Source organism: Glandiceps talaboti, chromosome 3, assembly GCF_964340395.1.
Source record: "Glandiceps talaboti chromosome 3, keGlaTala1.1, whole genome shotgun sequence".
Classification (NCBI taxonomy): Eukaryota; Metazoa; Hemichordata; class Enteropneusta; family Spengelidae; genus Glandiceps; species Glandiceps talaboti.
Genome location: NC_135551.1, coordinates 27758070 through 27780593, shown reverse-complemented (window position 1 = coordinate 27780593; position 22524 = coordinate 27758070). Strand labels below are relative to the sequence as shown.

At 35.7% G+C, this 22524-nt stretch overlaps 1 protein-coding gene across 1 annotated transcript in view; it reads right to left on the bottom strand.

Annotated features, from left to right (window-relative positions):
* The window catches only part of LOC144433397 (AT-rich interactive domain-containing protein 1B-like), a 55854-nt gene that overhangs the window by 16749 nt on the left and 16581 nt on the right, over nt 1-22524 (bottom strand). The window contains 5 exon segments of the mRNA XM_078121701.1: nt 748-991; nt 15462-15572; nt 17883-17914; nt 17984-18142; nt 21266-21473. Coding sequence (XP_077977827.1) covers nt 748-991; nt 15462-15572; nt 17883-17914; nt 17984-18142; nt 21266-21473 — 754 coding nt within the window.

Genomic DNA, 22524 nt, shown 5'->3' with positions numbered 1-22524 from the left:
ATTACATAACTCGACATCAGCTGACATATCTGTTGCAGATAATATCCAGTTCTAGTGATGAATCTGAACTAGGGTATGGAATTGAGTAAACTACTTTCTTATATATTTAGTATTGTCACAAAGTACTGGAAATCATAATATAAAGTCACTTTTAGGTGAGTCGCAATCAGCTTTATTTTCCTGAGTGTTAGTTATGTCCAGAAATTACCAAAAAAAAAAGAAAGAAGAAAATTCAGCTTTAATCCTCCAAAAATATTTTTCACACTTTCCCAAACAGCAACTATCTTCTTCAGGAATTAAATACAAAAGGTTATGGCTGGAAGGGAAGCCAAGGCTGAGTCTGGGTATAGAAACCAAGCATATCTTTCATTCTGAATGTGTAATGAGAATATTTAAATCAACTTATTTTGGTGTCACCCTGCTAAGGCATTTGTCAACTGTGTGGTTTGATAAATATATATATATATATATATATGAAATACATATATACTCATACATACATACATTCATACATACATACATACATACATACATACATACATACATACATACATACGTACGTACGTACGTACACACATACATGATACATACATATATACATATATGCATATACATACATACATGATACATACATACATACATACATACATGCATACATACACACACACACACATACACATGCAGTTATACACACACAATTTCACATGCTTGAAAAATAATATTTAGAAGTTCCCCATAAAACCTTACCTTGTACACTAGCTGGTGACATTGATGACCTTGATATATGACTAGCTGGTGAGCCTACAGGTGATGGAGATGGTCTGAGTGCTGACACTGATGGGTGCACATGGGGCGACTGTACAGGCGTATTAAATCCATCATTTGATGATGACTGCGAGGAGGGCTGAGTTTGACTTGCAGAACTTGTGGGAATAATTGGTTGAGTTGCCTCTAATCCTGAAGGTAGATCATCTATAGCACCTGACAAGTCCTGTACAAATAAACAAACAATATAAACACTTTAATTAATCCACTTTCTACCAAGGGGTGTTTTGTTTATACACAAATTATCACTACTTGAAAAAAACAGGATTAGTTTGATGCCATCATTCATTGGGAGGAGGAAAAGCGTAATGAGCCATTGAGAACTATGGTAAGAACTGCCAAGTTCAAACAACTTGGTTTCAATGTCAATCACAATGGCCAATGTCATCACCATACATAGGATTGACTTCAGCTGATCAAAAGCTAGCAACATAGAAAATGCCAATCACAATCAAATCAAACATGAAATTTCAAACCCAATCATTGAAATAAAACCAGCTGGTACACGTAAATTAATGACATCTCAGTTTGAAAATAACAACAATGTCAAAATCCAACCTCATCATCTAATTAGCAGTAGCCGATAACGATAGTTGAACTAGGATTGCAATCAGCTAAGAGCATGCTAACCTAGAGGCTATAATTGAAGTCACCTGATTAGGGGCAACCTTTGACAATCTCCATGGATACCAAGACAAGTCAGCTGATCAATAAATAGTCAGCTGACAAACAGCTGACGAAGCCATTTACCATATGTATGAATTCAGCTAACAGTTATTACTGCAGAAACGGAGCTTTCCGCTTTACGAAAATAGACACAAACTAAAACTATTGTTGGATGTGGTAGATAACATGATGATCATGAGGGAATGACAGAGGAAGTTTTCATGTGGGAACATATAATCACCTAACATCATGATAGCATAACTCTGGAAGTCCAAAAAATATACACTGCAGGATCACCATCATCACCATCATCACCACCACTCACCACACATGGCACGTCACTGTGGCAACATCCACTGAATAGCTTACATGAACAGGTTGCAACAATAGTTCTGGTGTTGTCTATCTATGTTAGCTGAAAACTTGGTTGCCACTATCATAGTAGACACAATTATCAACAAACCTCAAAACAAACACATCTTTAATAATTCACAATTAGTTATCTATAAAGCAGACCATCCACATTCAGTGTTTAGGTTCTCTTACAAAACTAAAAGATAAAAAAACAAGTCCCTGTACATTGAGAATAACAATGACTTCTGAAAAATTGATTATATACCAAGCAACACACATGAATTTTGAACCTTGTGGTTTTTTACATTTTCAAAACAGTCTCCTGAAAAAAACATTACTCCTGCAATATTAGGATATCATGTACTTTTTAAAAAAAAAATTATTGTTGGTGGAAAATGTGTTTAATGTTCAGTTTTTTGCTCTGCTTCCTGCATATTTTTTTTCCTTTCACAGCATGCCTGTTTGTGGAATAGTGTTAACATATACAAATTTATGTGGCATGCCTCTCAAAAATAAATGTGTGTGTGTGTGTGTTGTATATATATATATATATATATATATATATATATATATATATATATATATATATATATATATATATATATATATATATATATATATATATATATATATATATATTTTTTTTTTTTCTTTTTTTTTTTCTTTTTTTTTTTCTTAAATGCATGGATATTGGGAAAAAGGGTTAAGGTTCACTTTTTCGAATTTCTTAACAATTACTTGTGTCCTTATTTGTGAAATAATGTTAACATCTACACATTTAGGAGACATACCTATCAATACTGCATATATTTTTGAAATACTATGGACGGTGGAAAAAGATTTGTTGAGGTTCACTTTGTTTAATTTCTGTACAATTTCCAGTGCGTGTGTGTGTTTGTGGAATAATGTTAGCATCTACAAGGTTTATGACACAAACCCGTGTATAAATCTACAATTTCCAGTGCGTGTGTGTGTGTTTGTGGAATAATGTTAGCATCTACATGGTTTATGACACAAACTCGTGTATAAATCTGTACAATTTCCAGTGCGTGTGTATGTTTGTGGAATAATGTTAGCATCTACAAGGTTTATGACACAAACCTGTGTATAAATCTGTACAATTTCCAGTGCGTGTGTGTTTGTGGAATAATGTTAGCATCTACAAGGTTTATGACACAAACCTGTGTATAAATGTACAATTTCCAGTGCGTGTGTGTGTTTGTGGAATAATGTTAGCATCTACAAGGTTTATGACACAAACCTGTGTATAAATGTACAATTTCCAGTGCGTGTGTGTTTGTGGAATAATGTTAGCATCTACAAGGTTTATGACACAAACCTGTGTATAAATCTACAATTTCCAGTGCGTGTGTGTTTGTGGAATAATGTTAGCATCTACAAGGTTTATGACACAAACCTGTGTATAAATCTACAATTTCCAGTGCGTGTGTGTTTGTGGAATAATGTTAGCATCTACAAGGTTTATGACACAAACCTGTGTATAAATTATTCAGATTTTCTATCAAATCTATGTTCGCAATATTAATGGATAACTGGCATAAAAGAGCGTAGTAGTAAGGTGACTCATACAGGAAGTAAACCCATATGTACTGAAACTGTCAGCGTACTCTGAGATAATTAGTCAGACAGTGAGTTCCATGAATACATCCCTAGATACCTCAAGGCAGGCAATACATGGCTAGTGACATTTGGCATTCACCTGGAGATTCAAAGTCTGTTCTTGGTAATATCAACGTAAAAGGTCATCGACTTCACAATCAAAATAACCTGTACCTTGTACCATTAACGAGGCAAGTCTAGTCTCTTTATTGTACATCTTTCACAAATTATCCAACCTTATAACAAATATTTTATATGAAGTAAGATTTTGAGAAGAATCCTCAGTTGTCTACCAAATAGTGTAACACTCTAGAGTAACAACTAGCAGCTTCTTGTAACTGTATATCTTGCTCTTACTCCGGGTTGATACTACTACTCTGCTACATATTGCATTCAACATTGTCTTCAACAGTGAGCTGTATAACCTTCACGATATATTAAAACAATGAATTTATTTCTTCCACTAAGCTTATCCTACCCCTTACTCTGTTCTAAGAAATATGAACCACCGATGCCCCCCCTCCAACTTATAGCATGTGGTGGAATCCACTCCTTTTTTTCCAGTTGAATGACAAACATTTTGATAATAAAACCAAACATTGATGTGGCAAGAAATGGATATTTCAGGCAACAAATGGTACTAATATTGTGCACGCACATGTGTGTACGTGCATTTGCATGTGTGTGTGATGGGGGGGGGGGGGGAAGCTTTCAGTGTGTAATAGTATTCTGTGTCTGTGTGCGTGCGTGTGTGTGTGTGAAGGGTGGTGTGTGGCAGTGACAAAGCTACAGATATTTTTGAAGTGTTTTGAAGATGTTGAACTAAACTATTTCTTTCTACAGAACTGATCAGAATCCAACTCGATTTGATAGACATAGGAGCTGACTATGAAGACCACACCTATCAGGAGTAGACTACTTAAATCTTTGTAATATCAAATGAGATGATAATAACAGCAATTACACAACTACTACAGTTAATTCATGTTATCTATTCCCATTATCATTACAACCAATTATCCTACTGTTAACTTATAAAAGTCTGAACCACTTCTCATGATCAAGGTACTCCTATTAGTACTACATTTCTATTGTCAAAACCATTCATACGAGTACTAGTATATCATTTCAATTAGTGCATCCTATTACATGGAAAGTCTGGGTATGCACAGTTAGCTGCAAGTGAGTGTTGCTGTAGACCGATGTGTTAGAAATTCAAAAAAGAAAATATATATATATGTTATGTTCGTTTTCATTTTGATGTAAAGATATCATACGGTGTGTGGAACCCATTACTCTATAAAAGTCAGTGGAGACAACCAGTATGCCCTCTAAGCCAATTTGACGTGCCACTGACACACACAATTCTAGTGATACATCAAAATTTGGTGTTCTCCTATCTCTTACTATGTGGTGACCAGTATGCCCTCTAAGCCAATTTGACTCACCACTGACACACACAATATCTAGTGCTGCACCAAAATTTGCTGTTCCCCTATCTCTTACTATATGTGGTGACTCACAAGAAATGCCAGTTTTATCATTTTGATTCACAACAACAAAATTTGGCTATCATTAGAGGGCTCACTGGAGACAACCCATGCACTACTTGGATGGGAACATATGGAACATAAAGCTGACACATTTTATTTTCAATATCTTGTAATAACAAGCAGCACACAAAGTGGGTCAAACTACATTTCATTTTGTGAACAAAAAGATTGACAAATTTACTACAATTCATCTAGATTTTTTGAATCCAAGCTTCATATTAGTAGCAGTGTTTGGGCAGCAATATATGTATGTATTCTACATTGTATTACACAAAGCTTGTACAAATATGGTCATGGGATTTAATCCTCTAAGTCACAAAAATAAATTCAATACACCCAATCATTCATTGTTGGACTGTAGGTAGGGTTCTACAGCATTGCATGTACAAGCCGCCTTCAATGGAAGACATAGTCCCCATCTATAGCATTGCATGTACAAGCCTTCAATGGAAGACATAGTTCCCCATCTATAGCATTGCATGTAGAAGCCTTCAATGGTAGACATAGTCCCCCATCTATAGCATTGCATGTACAAGCCTTCAATGGTAGACATAGTCCCCCATCTATAGCATTGCATGTACAAGCCTTCAATGGTAGACATAGTCCCCCATCTATAGCATTGCATGTACAAGCCTTCAATGGAAGACATAGTCCCCCATCTATAGCATTGCATGTACAAGCCTTCAATGGAAAACATAGTCCCCTTCTTCCATGTTTTATGGTAAAACTATTTCTGCAAACCTGAATGGTGTCTCTAGATACAAAATTTTATAATTTATTGACCAATTTGCTATTTGACCTTGAATAAGGCCATCAAAGGCAAAGGTCAAGATATGAAAAGAAAGCTGACCTTTTTGGTTATAGACAGCAGCCTTCATTTATTCAACTTCTTTAGTTAAAATAGAAACAACAAATTTGGTAATTTCACCTTGAAAAAGTTTGTGAAGGTCAAAGGTCAATTAGAAAGCTGATAATGTGAGGGTAGACACTTGAAAGCTGTCCATATGCATCAATTTTTTGGTGACAACAGGCAAAATGTGCTTGTGTATCTCAAACATGGCAGCCATTTTGCTATTCAGGTCAAGGTTGTGAAATTAAGTGACATGCATATGCCTCACATAGCAAAAACTAAGACATGATTAAAATATCATCATTTCAAATATTTTATTCAAAAAGCTATGAAGATAAGCCAAATTTGGCCATTTGCCCTTGAAAAATAATTTCAAGGTCAAAGGTCTGGGTCTTAAAGAAAAGCTTGTATTTGATAATATGGGTGTAGGCACTTGTATGGAGTTACTACATATTATAACTCCAAAGTTATGATGCATATTGTAAAATTTAACAAATATGGCCGCCACTCAGCTATATTTGATTTGGTCGTAAAACATGTCTCACATTGTTTGTTACCTTTATGCCAGATTTGGTTGAAATCGAGATATGACAATAAATACACACAAAACAATTATGGCTGCCATTCGGCCATATTTGATTCGGTCGTGAAACAAAGTGGCGTGCGTATGTCTCAAATATATGCTACCTTCATGCCAGGTTTGGATGAAATCAGTTCACATGTCAGAGATATGAGGGTGAACGCACGGACGGGTGGATGGATGGAACCCAATGTACAAGTCTCTTCCTGGCAGTGCCCGTTGGGGAATAAAAATATTGAAACTTAAACCTGGGTGACTCTATATAAGAAATTGACATCCTTTACTCACTCTGAGTAATATCTCCAACTGACTCGTTTGGTATAAGAAGTGATTTGAGTTGTTAAATTATCATTTTCACAGAGGTATTTCGTAAAGGATTTGTCCTGCATCATTGATTACACCATCTATCATGGTAAACTACCTGGAATTATATATTGCTACAGTTTCCTTTTCACTATAGCAAAAGCACAGTGCTTACATCATCTTTGCCAACCCTGCCATCATGATTGGGAGAAATTTCTGCCACCCTTTAGAAGTGTTCTACCACCCTTAAACTTAACTAATCTTTGAATGACAATATTATTATGATGCTGTCAAATGAAGATATGGCTGATGTCAATGACTATGTGTATATGTATTACATATAAACATTGGAGTATGTTTCAATGAATGTTGAAGAGGTACATATTATATGCAAATAAGTATGCAAATCAGTATGCAAATTACCATGTTATTGATATGTAAATTATGAAAATTAGCTAAAATCCTTGCACTCTATCTGGAACTATATTCTGTTATTCATGAATCAAGTTTAGTATGACATACAGTCAAATCATTTTTCATCATTGTGCAAAATTGGCATTACTAATCCCTCAGTTGAAAGTTTCACTTTCGGGACCAAAAAATGACAAAAAAACAAGTTTTGAAATTCCTGTAGGTGGGTGTATGTTATCGAGCACACTGAAAACAGTATCATAATTTCCAATTGACAATATATTTGGGAACCTACAGACGGGCTAAACTACCTCGATACTAGTCACTGATTGCATTGTATGTACTCTAAATTCTCACAAAGATTGTCATATAGATGACAGACCAATCAACAAATGTAAGACAAACGTAAACATTGTAGTTATTTCAATGGATTCAAATTCATTTTTTAACGAAAACATTGGCAACCTCATCCTAAATTCTATGTGGTAAAATTCAAGTCATTCAGAAGATATATCTCAATACATATATATCAATATAATTTTTCCCCCACCTACGTGTACATCCATAGAGTATAAATTCATGCTACGGTACCAACCTAGATTAGATGAACCACAGAGTGAGTTCACACAGTTTAACATCGGATACATACACATGTAGTGTACAATGTGTATTTGTCAGCATCTTGCATTATGAGTACATTAATACTCTTTATTGCAGTGAAAAAACTGAACCCCATACAATTTAAAATTTCAAGGTGACGACCAATAGTTGAATTACATACTCATAATAACATATAGAGTCAATTGAGAGGTAGTGATATTTGACCCATACCCTTGGGCCCATAATAACCTATAGATCTTACCAAATTATGAACATTTCATAGTGTGTGTGTGTGTACTGTTGGGCTTACATGCTCAGACTCCATTCACTATTCAACCAACACTGAAATGCTGGTAACACTTGCCGATAATTTCATGAGCCGAAACATTTCTGAAATATCGTCACCATTGTATCTATTCTCTCCATATATGCATCTATTTAAGCAACATTTATTTTTGTTTTTCAGTTTATTAATGATATAACCTTATCACATGTGGTCATTTGTTTGGTTAGCTTTGTAGTCTATGCCTGTTTTACCACCATTCTGAATTTTAATTAAATGCCAGGGGACTTGTATATGTGGTCCTCTTAAAATATACAGCTTAAATTTATATATGCAAAAGATTTACCCGGACTTGAAATGAAATGAAACATAGTAAACTATAACCTACATTAATATGACCTCTTGTACATTAATTCTTTTCACAAAATGAAACTCAAATATTTCATTATCAAAGAACAAAATGAGTCATGACAGTGAACCGCTAACACAAAACCCAGAAAGGAGTCTTTTGGTAATAACATGAGCATCAATTAAATTTAGTGATAGATTCTAAATTTGATAACCTATAGATCACGACATTTGACCAATGACACAATAGAGAACAAATATTGCTTTTCTATCGTATTTAATGACGAAAGAAATTCACTGATGCGATTGAAACAGTTTGCTCAAGTTCCTACTTTGCTCATCTACAAGATTGCAATTGCAAAGGCGAGCCAGTGTAAAGTTTGCCGAGCAGTAGGCTCTGAACTGTACACTCTCCCCTTGTATCGGCACACTCACACACAAAGGGTCGATTCAATTGAAACGTAAAGAAGCCCTTTGCCATTTCATAACCACAACAATTATTACACCGATCACAAAAAACACTTGAAAATACCCAACTAAACAACCTACAAAATGAATTAGAAAAGAATATAAAGAAAAAGTATGTTTTTTCCTATGTACTTACGAGCTGTAAACTTTCCCCACTGTGCTTTGGATTGATGACATCCCTAATGCATTAAGTGAAACAGCTACGAATGGCATATGTACAGCATTCAGAAAATGGACTTCTCATTTGCATATCCCAATCGTGTTAAAACCTGGCCTTTGCACAATGTATTTTTAAAAGCAAAAATTTTTTTATCAACATTCACCACTAGTTTTCCCTTTTCCTACTCTTTTTCATGCTAGTATTATCACATCAAATTAAGACTTTCTTAGATTTATCTGAAAATTTTCTTTACTATGTGACTTCTCAGGAAAAAATTGTCTATTTCTAATAGCCTTGGCTGGGCAAATGTTGGTAAAATGTTCACAGTGCTTTCATACAGGCCTATTGTTCACCACCATTTAGACTCCAAGCCTAATGGTTTATTTATAAGGCAGCCTCATTTGCATAAAAGTAGTTCCGGACGGCTTTCAATCCATGGCCATTCTAACCTAGGGGAAAAGGCTGATGACTTGAGGGTTTTTATGGAGTTCTGACTTCAGTTTCACAGCAAAACAAAACATAGAATTAAAAGTACAAATTTTATAACTCTGTTCCACAACTCTACATGGCTGTATGTGCTTTATTTTGACATTTTCAATTCCACCAAAATCCACCAACATAATAAATGCAAATAAACAAAGGGAACTGCAGTTACATATTAAACTCCCAGTTTAAGAAAGCTTTTATCCCTTTTGGATCCATTTCACTGGCAATTTATACTTTAATCCACTTTAAATATAAGCAGATCAAAAAATCCCATATTCCTATACCTAGCACTTTAACTAAATTTGTGTCATTTTTCAACATTTGAAAGGGTCAGAGGACGACAATAGGGGTGGAATACAAGCACCCATCGTCTTTTACACCACTTATAACACAGAAATTGACTTCGTCTCACCCTCCATTGGCTGGAGAGAGACACTTGAGAACTTCTACAAGATTCTCTAACTGTGCATATAATCATACTATTGAATTTCACAATTGACATTATCTAGAGTTATAAAATGACAAATTACTTCTAATTTTTGATGACCTGTTCTAATATTCATTTTATTCCTATATTTTCCTTTTTAAAAATGAGTTTTTCACATCATTGTCAAAGCAACTCAGCAGTACTGAATTATGAATTATGACATTGTGACCCATTATGGACTTTACACAATGATTAAATAATTGTTTTTATTATCTTTGTTTATATCACCTTACAATTAAGTAAATTTAATTCTCATTCAGAACAATATTCACAAAATCAATTCCAAACTGATTTTTTTAATGTGCACTTCACATTTTGAAATCAATAACCATTTTAAAAAAATGTTAATTATTAATTAATCTAATTTTCTTTATTTTCACACTTTTATGATATTGGACTTGTAACGAAATATATGTGTGTGTATGTATGTTTGTGTGTGTGTGTATATATATATATATATATTTGTATTTGTTCAATAAATATCACATTTACTTGGATGAAGATATACTTTAGGAATATTCTTTTTAGCTTTTTTTGTAACAAGATATATATAACTTATTAATATTGTTGACTTGTAACATCTATATATATATTTTAGTTACCTTGTTGCAAAAGATGAATTTTTGGTTTAACTTGTAGCAAAAGATAATATATTTTTCGTTAACTTGTAGCACATGAATTATATTTTTGGTTCACTTGAAACAAAAGATGTTTCCCTGTTTATTGATAAGGTGTATTATTCATTTTTGGCTAACTTGTAGCAAAAGATATATATTTTTCGTTTAACTTGTAAGAAAGATACATTTTTCGTCTATTCACTTTAGTTTTACAACAGAAATATTAGTAATCATGTTTCTTTGAAGCCATGGTCTGACTTCTTGTTCACAACATCCATAAAGAAGACATACTGTAAACGCACTTATTAGGGCGCGTATTTTTTTTCGCGGTTTCACTCTCTTGAAACAATAGGCGGGATTTAAATAGGCGGATTCTCAAAAGAGAGTACAAAGAGTATGAATTGTAAAGCTCATTGTTGTATGCTGTGTGTGACACGCCGCGATCACCTTTGAATAAAAACTGCGTTAACACCTCTGTAACTGATCATTATTGTATGTATGAGAGTGTTACCTTGTAACAATTAAATGTTTTCACAGCCGCATGTTGAAAGAATATTTTTCTGTAAACAAACATAAACCGACATGATGCCGAAAAGGAATACCTATTTCACAGCCGGAACATTAAAAGATATTCTTCTATAAATACAGTCTGTGTTTTAGTCATTTCTATCATTACTCCTGATTACTAGTGAAGTGTAAGCATGTCTTCCTTCGGTATCAGACGTTACTTCGTACAGAAAAGTTATCAGCCGCCATCAGAACCGTTTCAGCCTGATCCAAACAACCAAGATGACGTAGATAGCTGTGGCATTTCCCCAGAGGCGATGGTTATCATCAACGACGAAGTGACTGCTACAACTAGAAAACGAAAGCGTGGTACCTACCAACACTACGATGATGAACATAAAACGAAAATTGCCAGATACGCTATCCTAAATGGTAACGCTAATGCAGTACGACATTTCAACAAGCAACTCGAAAAACCTATCAATGAAAGTACGATCCGTGGAATGAAGAAATGGTACACAAAAAACATCGTCAATAACACTGAAAACACCACTCCAACCACCCGTGGCCGCCCTCTTTTACTTGGTAGAGAACTCGATTCTAAAGTGCAGTCCTACATCAAGCAACTACGTCTAAAGGGTGGTGTAGTCAACACATCGATTGTCCTTGGTATTGCTAAAGGCCTGATTCTCAGTGAAAACCGAAGTCTGCTGTCTGAATTTGGTGGTCATATCACGCTGAATACAGAGTGGGCGCGATCGTTGCTACGTCGTATGGGGTACGTCAAACGTAAAGGCACCAAAGCATGTAAGAAAATCGTTGGCGATGACTTCGATGAACTCAAAGCAGGATTTCTTACGAGAATTGAGACGGCAGTTACAGAATACAACATTCCACCACCCCTCGTCGTCAACTGGGATCAAACGGGCGTTTCCATAATTCCTGCTGGTGAATGGACGATGGAGTTAGAGGGGTCACATCAAGTTCCGATCTCGGGTCTTGATGACAAACGCCAGATCACCGCTGTCTTCGCATGTTCATCCGATGGCCACTTCCTTCCACCACAACTGCTTTATCAAGGCAAAACAGATCGTTGTCACCCGTCATACACATTTCCCGCTAGTTGGGACATCCACCACACCGAGAGTCATTGGTCAACGGAAGCATCAATGCTACGGTACGTTGAAAAGGTCATCGCCCCCTACGTAGAAGAGACACGAGCAAGCCTCGAGCTTCCCGCCGATCAACAAGCAGTGGCAATATTCGACGTATACAAAGCTCATCGTACGGACTCATTGCTTCAGAAACTTCGCGATCTGAACATTTCTCCCGTTTTTGTTCCTGCATCATGTACAGATAGACTCCAGCCTCTAGATTTGTCAGTAAACAAAGTGTTCAAGGACCTACTGAAGAGCGAGTTTCAGAAGTGGTATGCCGACAAAGTGTGCGCGTCTTTGACAGAGGAAAGTGGCGACCCAACTTTTGATATGAAACTCTCGTACCTGAAGCCAATCCATGCGAAGTGGTTAGTGTCAGCAGTTCAAGAACTGTCTCGTCATAATGACAAATTGTGTAGTGGATTTAGGGAGGCCGGTATACTGTCCTGTTTCACGTAAGCTGGCTGTTACTAGTATTTGATAATAATCTCACACAGAACGTTATCAGTAGTGCAGTACGTTGTTTTATTTACCATGTAACTTTTGATGAACTCTACACTTTGTTTTTGAATTTATTCCCGTGGCGTTTTGGCGAGATTTGATTTGATTTAACAAGAATTGAGATTATTTTCCTGAAAGAAATGTAGTTTTTTTTTTATTGATGGTTGATTAAAACGTTGTACAGTGCAAAGATAAACTCGTCATGTCCACTGAGTTGATTGTGTTCGTTGCGTATATTTTCCCGTTTGCATGTGTGTACTACGTGTGGATGGGATGAGTGTAGAGGTGATGCAATGTGACCGGATGTTCTGACGTCTAGGTTTTATTTTTAACGGGGGTTTAATTTCGCGACTTCTTCTTGTCCGCGTAATCCGCTAAATTAAATACCCGCCCTTAATTAGTGCGTTTACAGTAACTGAATTATGCGTGGGGTGGTTTGTACTTTTTGCTCACATATACACCTATTATTTCAAACATATGGTAAACACCTAGTAAAGGTCATCACATACTGAATTAAGTTAATTCCTAGTCAAAGCCGCTTGTGTTAACAGTAGTCTGTTGTCCACAAGTTACTATCAACGTGCTAATGGCCAGAACAGCTCAAATCAGTAAATATATTTGAAATATTCAAGGTGGGTCTACATGTGATTCTAGTTGGATATTATTTCTAAATTTAAGTCAATATTTGAAATCTTTATCTTGCAGTCATCATGAACCAATAACAAACTATGGTTTCTTCATTTTTCATTTATCATAGTACTATACCAATGGAAGGTTAAGAAATCAACTAAATCATCATTTTTCTCCTCTGGCTGTAAATATTGCAAATATCCTACAATAATTACAGACTTCTTACACGAGTTGTTGGGTAACATCTGGTCAAGTTTCAGTGACCTGTTGTCTCTTATCACTTCCTGGGACAGAAAATATACTGTATCACATTTTATCCCTCTGTAACTAAGTTTCATTTTCCTCCAAAAAACAAGACTAAAATATAGTAAATCAAACACAAATCCCACTGGCATTACATCAGAAATCCAAAACAATTGAGGGAATCTTAAATACTGAAGTGATAGGTACAACAAAACCCTTCATGACTGCTACATACTTGATGTGTAGCCTTGTTTACTAACACTGGAAACTGGTATCTAAAGCTTTTCTCATGACCTCTTTGTCACCTTTGACCTTTTGACTCCAAGGTCACTGGAACAGGCATATTTGAATTGCAACTTATCTGATACATTTCATGTGGTGTCAACTAACAGGAAACTGAAAAGTTGAGAGTGTGTAGGACCGCATGTGAATGGAATTATGAAAGTGAAATGCTTTAATAACTTAAAGGTCTCTACATAGTTAAGTATTTCTCAATTCTCTTACAGGCACGATTCATTATGATATTGTAAGTCACACTTAATATGTAAAACATATTTTACAATTTATAATTAATTAATATTCTGTCAAATTATGACACATTATTCTGAAATTGATACTTACAGTTTTTTATTTAATATAGTACGCAAATGCAACTTTGTTTTCACTGATATGCATTTCCAAGCACCAAAACAAATGTACAATTTGTGAATTGAACGTCATCCAACCTCAATAAGTGAACTTTGTTCGTTTAGGTCTGGTGTCAATGTGTGAACTTCATTTTCACACTTTTAACCAAGTTTCAATGGAAAAGTGTCACTCCTTCAATGATAACAGCTTTTGTATTTACTACTGAGATGTTGATAAGGTGATAAAAATACACTTTTAATGTGAGATATGGTTCAGGGTTTCTGGTAGTATTATAATGTGTTTACAATCACGTTTTTACATTACATCAATCGTAGTAGTGTGACCACTACCAGTTTTCATCATAGTTTACATCATATATGAACGTTTGATTTTGCCCTTATGAACGTTCATTTAGGGGAGGGGGTTTTGACCTAAACAATGTTAATTTGTTGAGTTTGTGCGACATTGTGCAATCATCCCTAATATTGATTGGTTTGCTTACAAAGCAATGAAATATAAAATCTAAGTCTGGAATAATGAATAATTAATGTAGTTAATTTCACAATCATGAACTTTATCACAACCCAACCAACAACTTTGTTGACAATTACATTTAATTCTGATGCAACTTTTTTCATCTTTTCCTGTTATCAAATAGATCAACCAGTAGGAAGTGAACTGAAACTCCTCGGATATAAAACACATGACGACACAAATGTACACATTTCAAAGTAAGGGTGAATTAAATCGGATACTTCCCTTTGCACTTAACACTGTTATCATTCTGGATTTAATTCAACATTCAAGGAAAAACTTCACATAATGACAGAGAATGAAGACTGACTTTCAAGGCCATGTTCGTATAAATTATGAATTGGCAACAAAGTATCGATCTTACCACATTGAAATAAAGAAGGAAAATGTTCAGAATTAACACAAGTAGACATAGTATTCACACTTGTGATTTCAAACCAGCTGACTACATACTTGACCATGGACATTAACACATGACTTGATTAGAAGAAGACACAACATACATTAAACAAGGTCATACTCCTTGTATCAGTTCCAGGTGATTCTACAATGGTTTCATCTTCTGGACAACACTGGACTTCTCACAATGAGCTAATATCTAGACGGTGTATATCCACAGAATACAGCTATGTAGAGAGAGGCTCAACTTACCGGTAAGCTAGGTGGCCGCTGAATCATTCCCAAGTCTTCTTGTTGGTTTGGTATAGAGGGCATCATGCTTTGTTGAGTTCTGGAATGAGTTCCAGCCATCATAGGTGACTGCTGTATATAATACAAGGTAGAAAGCAGGAAAATCTTCAACACTACAGGAAGTGCTTGTACATAGGATAGTTTCTGAACCACATTGGTAGTACAGCAAACTTCAATTCAATTCTTACAATAGCTTTCAGATACAAATCATACCAGTTGCTACGTGAATCTGAATCCAGGTTGAAAGGATTCATGTCATTGGAATCTAATTTACTTATTCTAATTTTCTGTTTGGAAACCTTGGACATATACATGTACATAACGTGTTACAATAGGATATTTTATATTTTATATGATATGAATTCAATCATATTGTTTTGTACCATTCAAATTTTTAGAGTTTGGTAAACTCACTTTGTTGTAATGGATGCAATGCTTGTAACATATGTATGTATCCCTGTGAGCCATCCTTAAAAAAAGAAATGTTTCTACCTATGGTTTTTGCTGTATAATAAAATAGGTCGTAAGCATTACAGTTCTTATGTTCAAATAAACACGATATTGCAAACCTAGATATTTTCACCACCAGAAAATTTGGTAATTTTATAGTCTTTAGCTAGGTTTCAAAGACCTATTTAACTAAAAATTACCAAACTAGTACATTGTGTTCACGTACAAAAAGGCATTTAGTCACTTATTTTTTGCATTTTTCTTGTCCACTGAAATAAGCAAAATTAGGTCTTTAACAAAGTTCCACGTTTATAGTATTAGGATGATGACTACCCTAGTGATATTGCTATAAACTTTGAAGGAGAAAATGTCATACTTAGAAATAACACATTAGGATGGAGTGTCCGTTAGGTCATGAGTACTTGATAGTGGGTCATCCTATTGATACAAATTGAAGTGCTCAATCAAAATAAAAAAGGTACTTATTTTTCATTTGAAGTGTTTGGAACATAAGTTAACTTATATACATACAATTAATTTCCATCAGTTTTCACTGAAACCATGCAAACAAATGCAGATAGCAAAGTACATTGTATGTTATCATTTTGGATTATGCACCACATGGGTTTCATCTTTCTTGTGGTAAATGAACAAAACAGTGAAAAATTGCTGATAATACGTGTATAATGCTGTTCATGTTTTGGCAAGTCACGTTAGCCAGCATACACTATTGCAGGGTTTAACACATGTAAATGTTCACATTTTGGCAAGTCATGTTAGCCAGCATACACTATTGCAGGGTTTAACACATGTACATGTTCATGTTTTGGTGAATCATTGAAACCAGCATACACTAACATTGCAGTTTACCAAAGATACCAAATTCAACATCCTTGAACTACCAGGAAATGCTGACTGTATTCTAGTTTTGACAATACAATATATGTCTAATGAAGTGACTGAAGCAAAGACATGAGGCAGAATTGGAACTATGAATAAGCACACTATTCCTGTTTATAATCATTTGCCAAAACCAAAGCATGCAGAATTGGGAGGTGCCAGGTCATGAAGACACACTTTACGCAAAATGAATGAATTAGAGACAACAGCTGGTAAAAAACTGATAAGAATTTCAAACAAAACTTACACAGTTAGAAATACAAGTTACTGAAGTGGACACATGACTCAAACCACATGGCTTCATAGTCATGGCTCATGTACATGTATGTATAAGGTGTGGAGTGCATAATACAAATGTAATAACCTTTTACACTAAATAATCTGTAAGATGCATGCCAGCTCGAACTGTCTTTCATTTAACATCTTTTAACTATGGCTTTCTCTAGGGAGTACACTTATGTCAAACAGAATGGTATGAAAAAATAGGTCAATAAACGCATCTCATGTCAAAATCCCTAACCCTACATGACATAATTAGCTGCACACTACATACAAGTCATAAAATCTTTTACTACAGAAACAAAGTGGGTCACCATAATAAAATATCACTTCATACGGAACACCATCTTGTGCTGGTAAAATTACCCTTAAAATCACAACAGTCCCGAGTACATCTTTTTAGCATAAATTCTTTTCTGTACAAGGATAAGCTTAGACTAGTGAAATAAGCTAGATCTTGGTGGCTGACTGTAATTTCATCAGTTACCAAATATACATATATATGTGGGTAAAAATAGACTATAGACTATTAATAGGTGTGTTACTGAAAGTGAAAAAGTGATATCTTTGGGACAGTTTTAGTACCTATTCATCACCATGGGCAGAGGAGTAATAGCTCTAGTGATCAACTACTGACTTGTATACAAGTATTTTTACAGGAATAAAAATGATGAAAATAGAGTTGAATTTTCACTGGGGAGGAACCTTTACTGTTACAACTCTCAGGACTTGATATGATGATTGCAAGCCTACCTGTCCCTGTTGGGGTTGTCCTTGTTGCTGTTGTTGTTGTTGTTGTTGCTGCTGCTGCTGTTGTTGTTGTTGTTGTTGTTGCTGTTGTTGTTGTTGTTGATTCCACTGTTGTTGCTGTTGCTGTGACATATAAGGCTGTTGTTGTTGTTGTTGTTGTTGTTGTTGTTGTTGTTGCTGTTGTTGCTGCTGCTGCTGTGCCTGTTGCTGATGTTGCTGTTGACTGTATCCCACTTGCTGGCCCTGTTGTCCATAATGTGCTGCTGGCATCTGATGACAGACACACAAAATATACACATGGAATGTAACACCTTATTTATCCTCATTACCATGTTAGCACAGTGCCACAATTCCGTTTTCAAAAATTTGTCAACCAATTTTTCATCGTCATAATAAAGTCCACTGCCATATGCTGCCATTTCAAAAGCTCTGAATGACAAAGTTACAGGAAATTTGCTAGACGAATGAATCGTTTCATGACATCAGCATGTGCAGCATGGTAAAAGTCTCAATAGTAGCCCAGGAAGAACACCGATTCTTGACAATTATTCTCAAAAAGTCAAACTGAAGTCAGAAATTATAGGGAACTTGTATCATAATATACACATATGAATGAAATCGCCAAAGGTCATGACCTTTCACCCACTATCATTCAGTATAGTTGAGACACCACTGTTTGTTTTGTCTGTTTCATAGCAAGGATAAAGAAAGGGACATTTTGCAATGGACAAAGAATACACACTATGATACGAATGACTCAAAAATACAATTTTTGTTATCAAATCAAGGGAGTCTATATTGTTACATTGAATTGATACAAAGATCTGACAGCAGCTGTGTCATTGACTGAAATCATTCAGTTAAAGTTCCACAAATAATTTCATCCTATACCTCACTCAAGACAAGATGAAGACATCGTATTTCATTCATGATAGAATCAATGAATATTAGAACATTAATTAGGATAAGTAAAAACATATTTCAAACCACAGATCTCTTCAAAATCTATATCAGTAACTATATTTTACAGACTTATGCAAATACGCTTCTTTAAACGTCACAGATAGATTACAAGTAAAACTTTGTACTGTACCAACATGCTTGGATAAATTCAAACATTTAACCTGAGTCCCTCCAGTCTTCTTTGTATGTACATTTTGTATTTATTTTTATTTCAAGTTTTTAATTATTCAACATTTTAATTCAACCACTCAAACTTTAAGATAACTTCCTTAATATTGTTTTGGAAATTCAGAAAATAAAGGCTCTATTTGGGCATTGCAGAGTAGTGGGGTTCAACTTTATACTTGTTCAGATAACAGCATACATAACCTTTTAAAATGCAATTTACATACTAAAAGACAGCACAGTATTGAGATCTATACAACTTTACCAGTTTCCCCCCTACTCTAATAAACGGGTTCCCCAAAATTTGCTACAACACTAAAAACACAAAGTTTAGCTTTATAGCAATGATGTGAATTAATTTTCAGAACACGAACTACTCATATATCTGGGGTTCTCTGAAGCCATTTCATTCTAAACGCCGACAACTTTGTCCCTTGTGGGAAAGACAAAAATCTTTCTCTGCATACTGAATACCAGTGCAGTGATTTCACATGACAATAGATACACCTTGGTTGTCATGTTTTCTTGTTGGGGGTCACATAAATTACTATTGAAACAACTGTACCACATTCTACATTGTTATTATGAGCATACATGTAACTTTTACAGTAACATCCCCACTAAACATAAAACAGAGACAGACTAGTTCAGTGTGTGAGATATGACATGTTATGTCCTGTCAACCTTTCAAGCTGGGTATTACATCCAGTCTTTAAACTTATGAAAAGATTTCAACAATGGTTAAGCTACAACAAGCTCCAACTTGTCTCCAATGCTGTGATTTACAGACTTTCTTTTACTATACTTGTCAAAGCTTGACAAGCCCATACCAATAATCGAGTAAACTCAATCAGGCCTCTCCCATGAAACTGCTCCCATTACCAGTGCAGTAACACCTAATCCAGGTCTCTCCCATGACTGTGCTCCCAGTCAGCACAGTCACACCTAATCCAGGTCTCTCCTATGACTGTGCTCCCATTGTCAGTGCAGTAATACCTAAGCAAGGTCTCTCCCATGACTGTGCTCCTACTGTCGGCACAGTAATACCTACCCCGGTCTCTCCTATGACTGTGCTTCCATTGTCAGTGCAGTAACACCTAAGCCAGGTCTCTCCCATGACTGTGCTCCCAGTCGGTACAGTAATACCTAAGCAAGGTCTCTCCCATGACTGTGCTCCCATTGTCAGTGCAGTAACACCTACCCAGGTCTCTCCTATGACTGTGCTCCCATTGTCAGTGCAGTAACACCTACCCAGGTCTCTCCTATGACTGTGCTCCTACTGTCGGCACAGTAACACCCTAACCAAGTCTCTCCCATCACCAGGCTCCAACTGTCACCATGGCAACAACTAAACCACATCTCTTCAATGACTGCTCCCACTGTCAGCATGGCAACACCTCAACCAAGTCTATACTATGAATGTGTTTCTAAGCGTAACTGATTTCACCCCTTTGCTGTGTAGCCCTATTTTCCCAGACCTTTACCTGATTCATAGTATCTTTTGATGGCACAGATTGTTGACCAGCTTTTCTTAGTTTTCTATGTGTCTACTTATAACTTCATTTCTTGCACCACAGCCTACTATGTCTTCCTTTATTACATGGTAACCATGTATGGCATCATATCTATTTTTGAAATGTCACTGGATTGAAATAACACTATCCATGTACATACAGGTATATCTTCTACACACAGATATCAGATGTAGAAAATGTCAAACTGGCTTTTCAATTGCAGACCACTCTAATAGACACAGCACACTATGTTTACTAGGAATGCAGCCTGATCTTTCTCACTATCACATGTTACCAAGAAAGACCACAAAATAAGGGTACTTTTAAAAAATAATAATACACAATATGTATGTTTTTGTTATACCAAAAACCCAACTTCAACGGTACCTACTACACTGAATGTTTTCTTTCTACCTGCAATTAATTCATATTCAATATTACACGTTTATCATTGCAGCTACGGCCATATATATATATAGTATTTCTTCCTGAAAATTGTATATGATATTCGGGAACTAACACAATGGCTTCCATGGTCATCAATTGTCATTTTATACCTTGCTTATAATCATAGTGCTTTCCAGTTATAATTTTGGTTAACCAAGACATTTTGTATAAATTATACTTGGTTCACTGCCTCTTACATTATATGTAATCAGTAGTATTAGAAAGCGGACATTGAAAACACAATCATACAACATATCAACATGTTTTTATTTGTCCAAAAAGTATTCCTGACACTACACTGTACCTGTTGTTGCTGGTATTGGTTATGTTGACCTGGCATATTTTGGGGTGCTTGCTGTGACCTATGTTGACCTGGCATGCCATAGCGTTGCTGTGTAGAGCTAGGATACGATCTGCCACCATACTGCCCCTGTTGTTGATATGGATTGTTAGTATTTGGCATCATGTAGCCCGGTCTCTTCTGCATATCCATCATCATACCCATCTGAAATAGACAGAAAATAACAATCAAGTTTCCATCCATACATGTACAAAATCTAACCACAAGCCATCAGCAATCAAAACAAAATTATACTTCTTCTATTGTGACCACCCCCTCCCCCTCCCCAGTTTTGTTGAAGAAGCAACAAAGTAACTTACTTCACTCCTCTGTTCCCCCATCCCTTAAAAAATGTCAACTTCCCCACCCCACTTTCAACATGACCTTGATAGCAGTTTTCTCGGAGTAACGAAAGTTATTACTTCACTACTTCATCTCTTGTCCCTCACAAAATGTTAACCAGTTATATCAATATTACTATACTAAGTTTATTTTTGCCCTCTCTACTTCAATTCAAAAATTCCACAAAAGTACATTCAAATTATTGGTCTGCATATAAATTATATGCTATCCTGATGAAGTCAAGTATTTGATTTAGCTAGCTGAGAATATTAATTCTCGCTATCTGCAATACAATTCTATGCATCGCTAAGGAGTCAAATGGAACGCAGTCTCGCGACCACGCTTGCATTTGTCGACACCTACACTTTCGGTCGCCTATGTCAATACACGTGAATGTTTCTTCCAAACAGTTTAATTGTAACAAATAAGATAAACGCAAGTTTTAAGCTCATATAATTATGGAGGTGGGAAATTTAAATATGTACAGTATCTTTCCAGAGCAAAATTACAAGAGATGTCTACAACTGAAAATCAGAAAGAAACATTCCTGTGTATTAGCATAGCCGACCAGAAGTGTAGTTGTCAACATTAGAACGCGTTGTCGCGCGACTTCGTTCCATTTGACTCCACAGTGATGTGTAGAATTGTATTGCAGGTAGCGAGAATTAAGGATCCTCATACGCCAGGAGCAAGTTGAATTAATTTTCTTTATGTTGGACATGTTATGTGGTACAACATTTCTTGGATGTGTCTTCCCCATGTTCATGGTTTGAGGGCATGTAAGCATTTATTATCAGGAAACTAACTCTTCCGAAGAAATGGGTCTCCTTGGGAGAGATACAACTTGGGTAAGCAAGATGGCACGTACCATCAC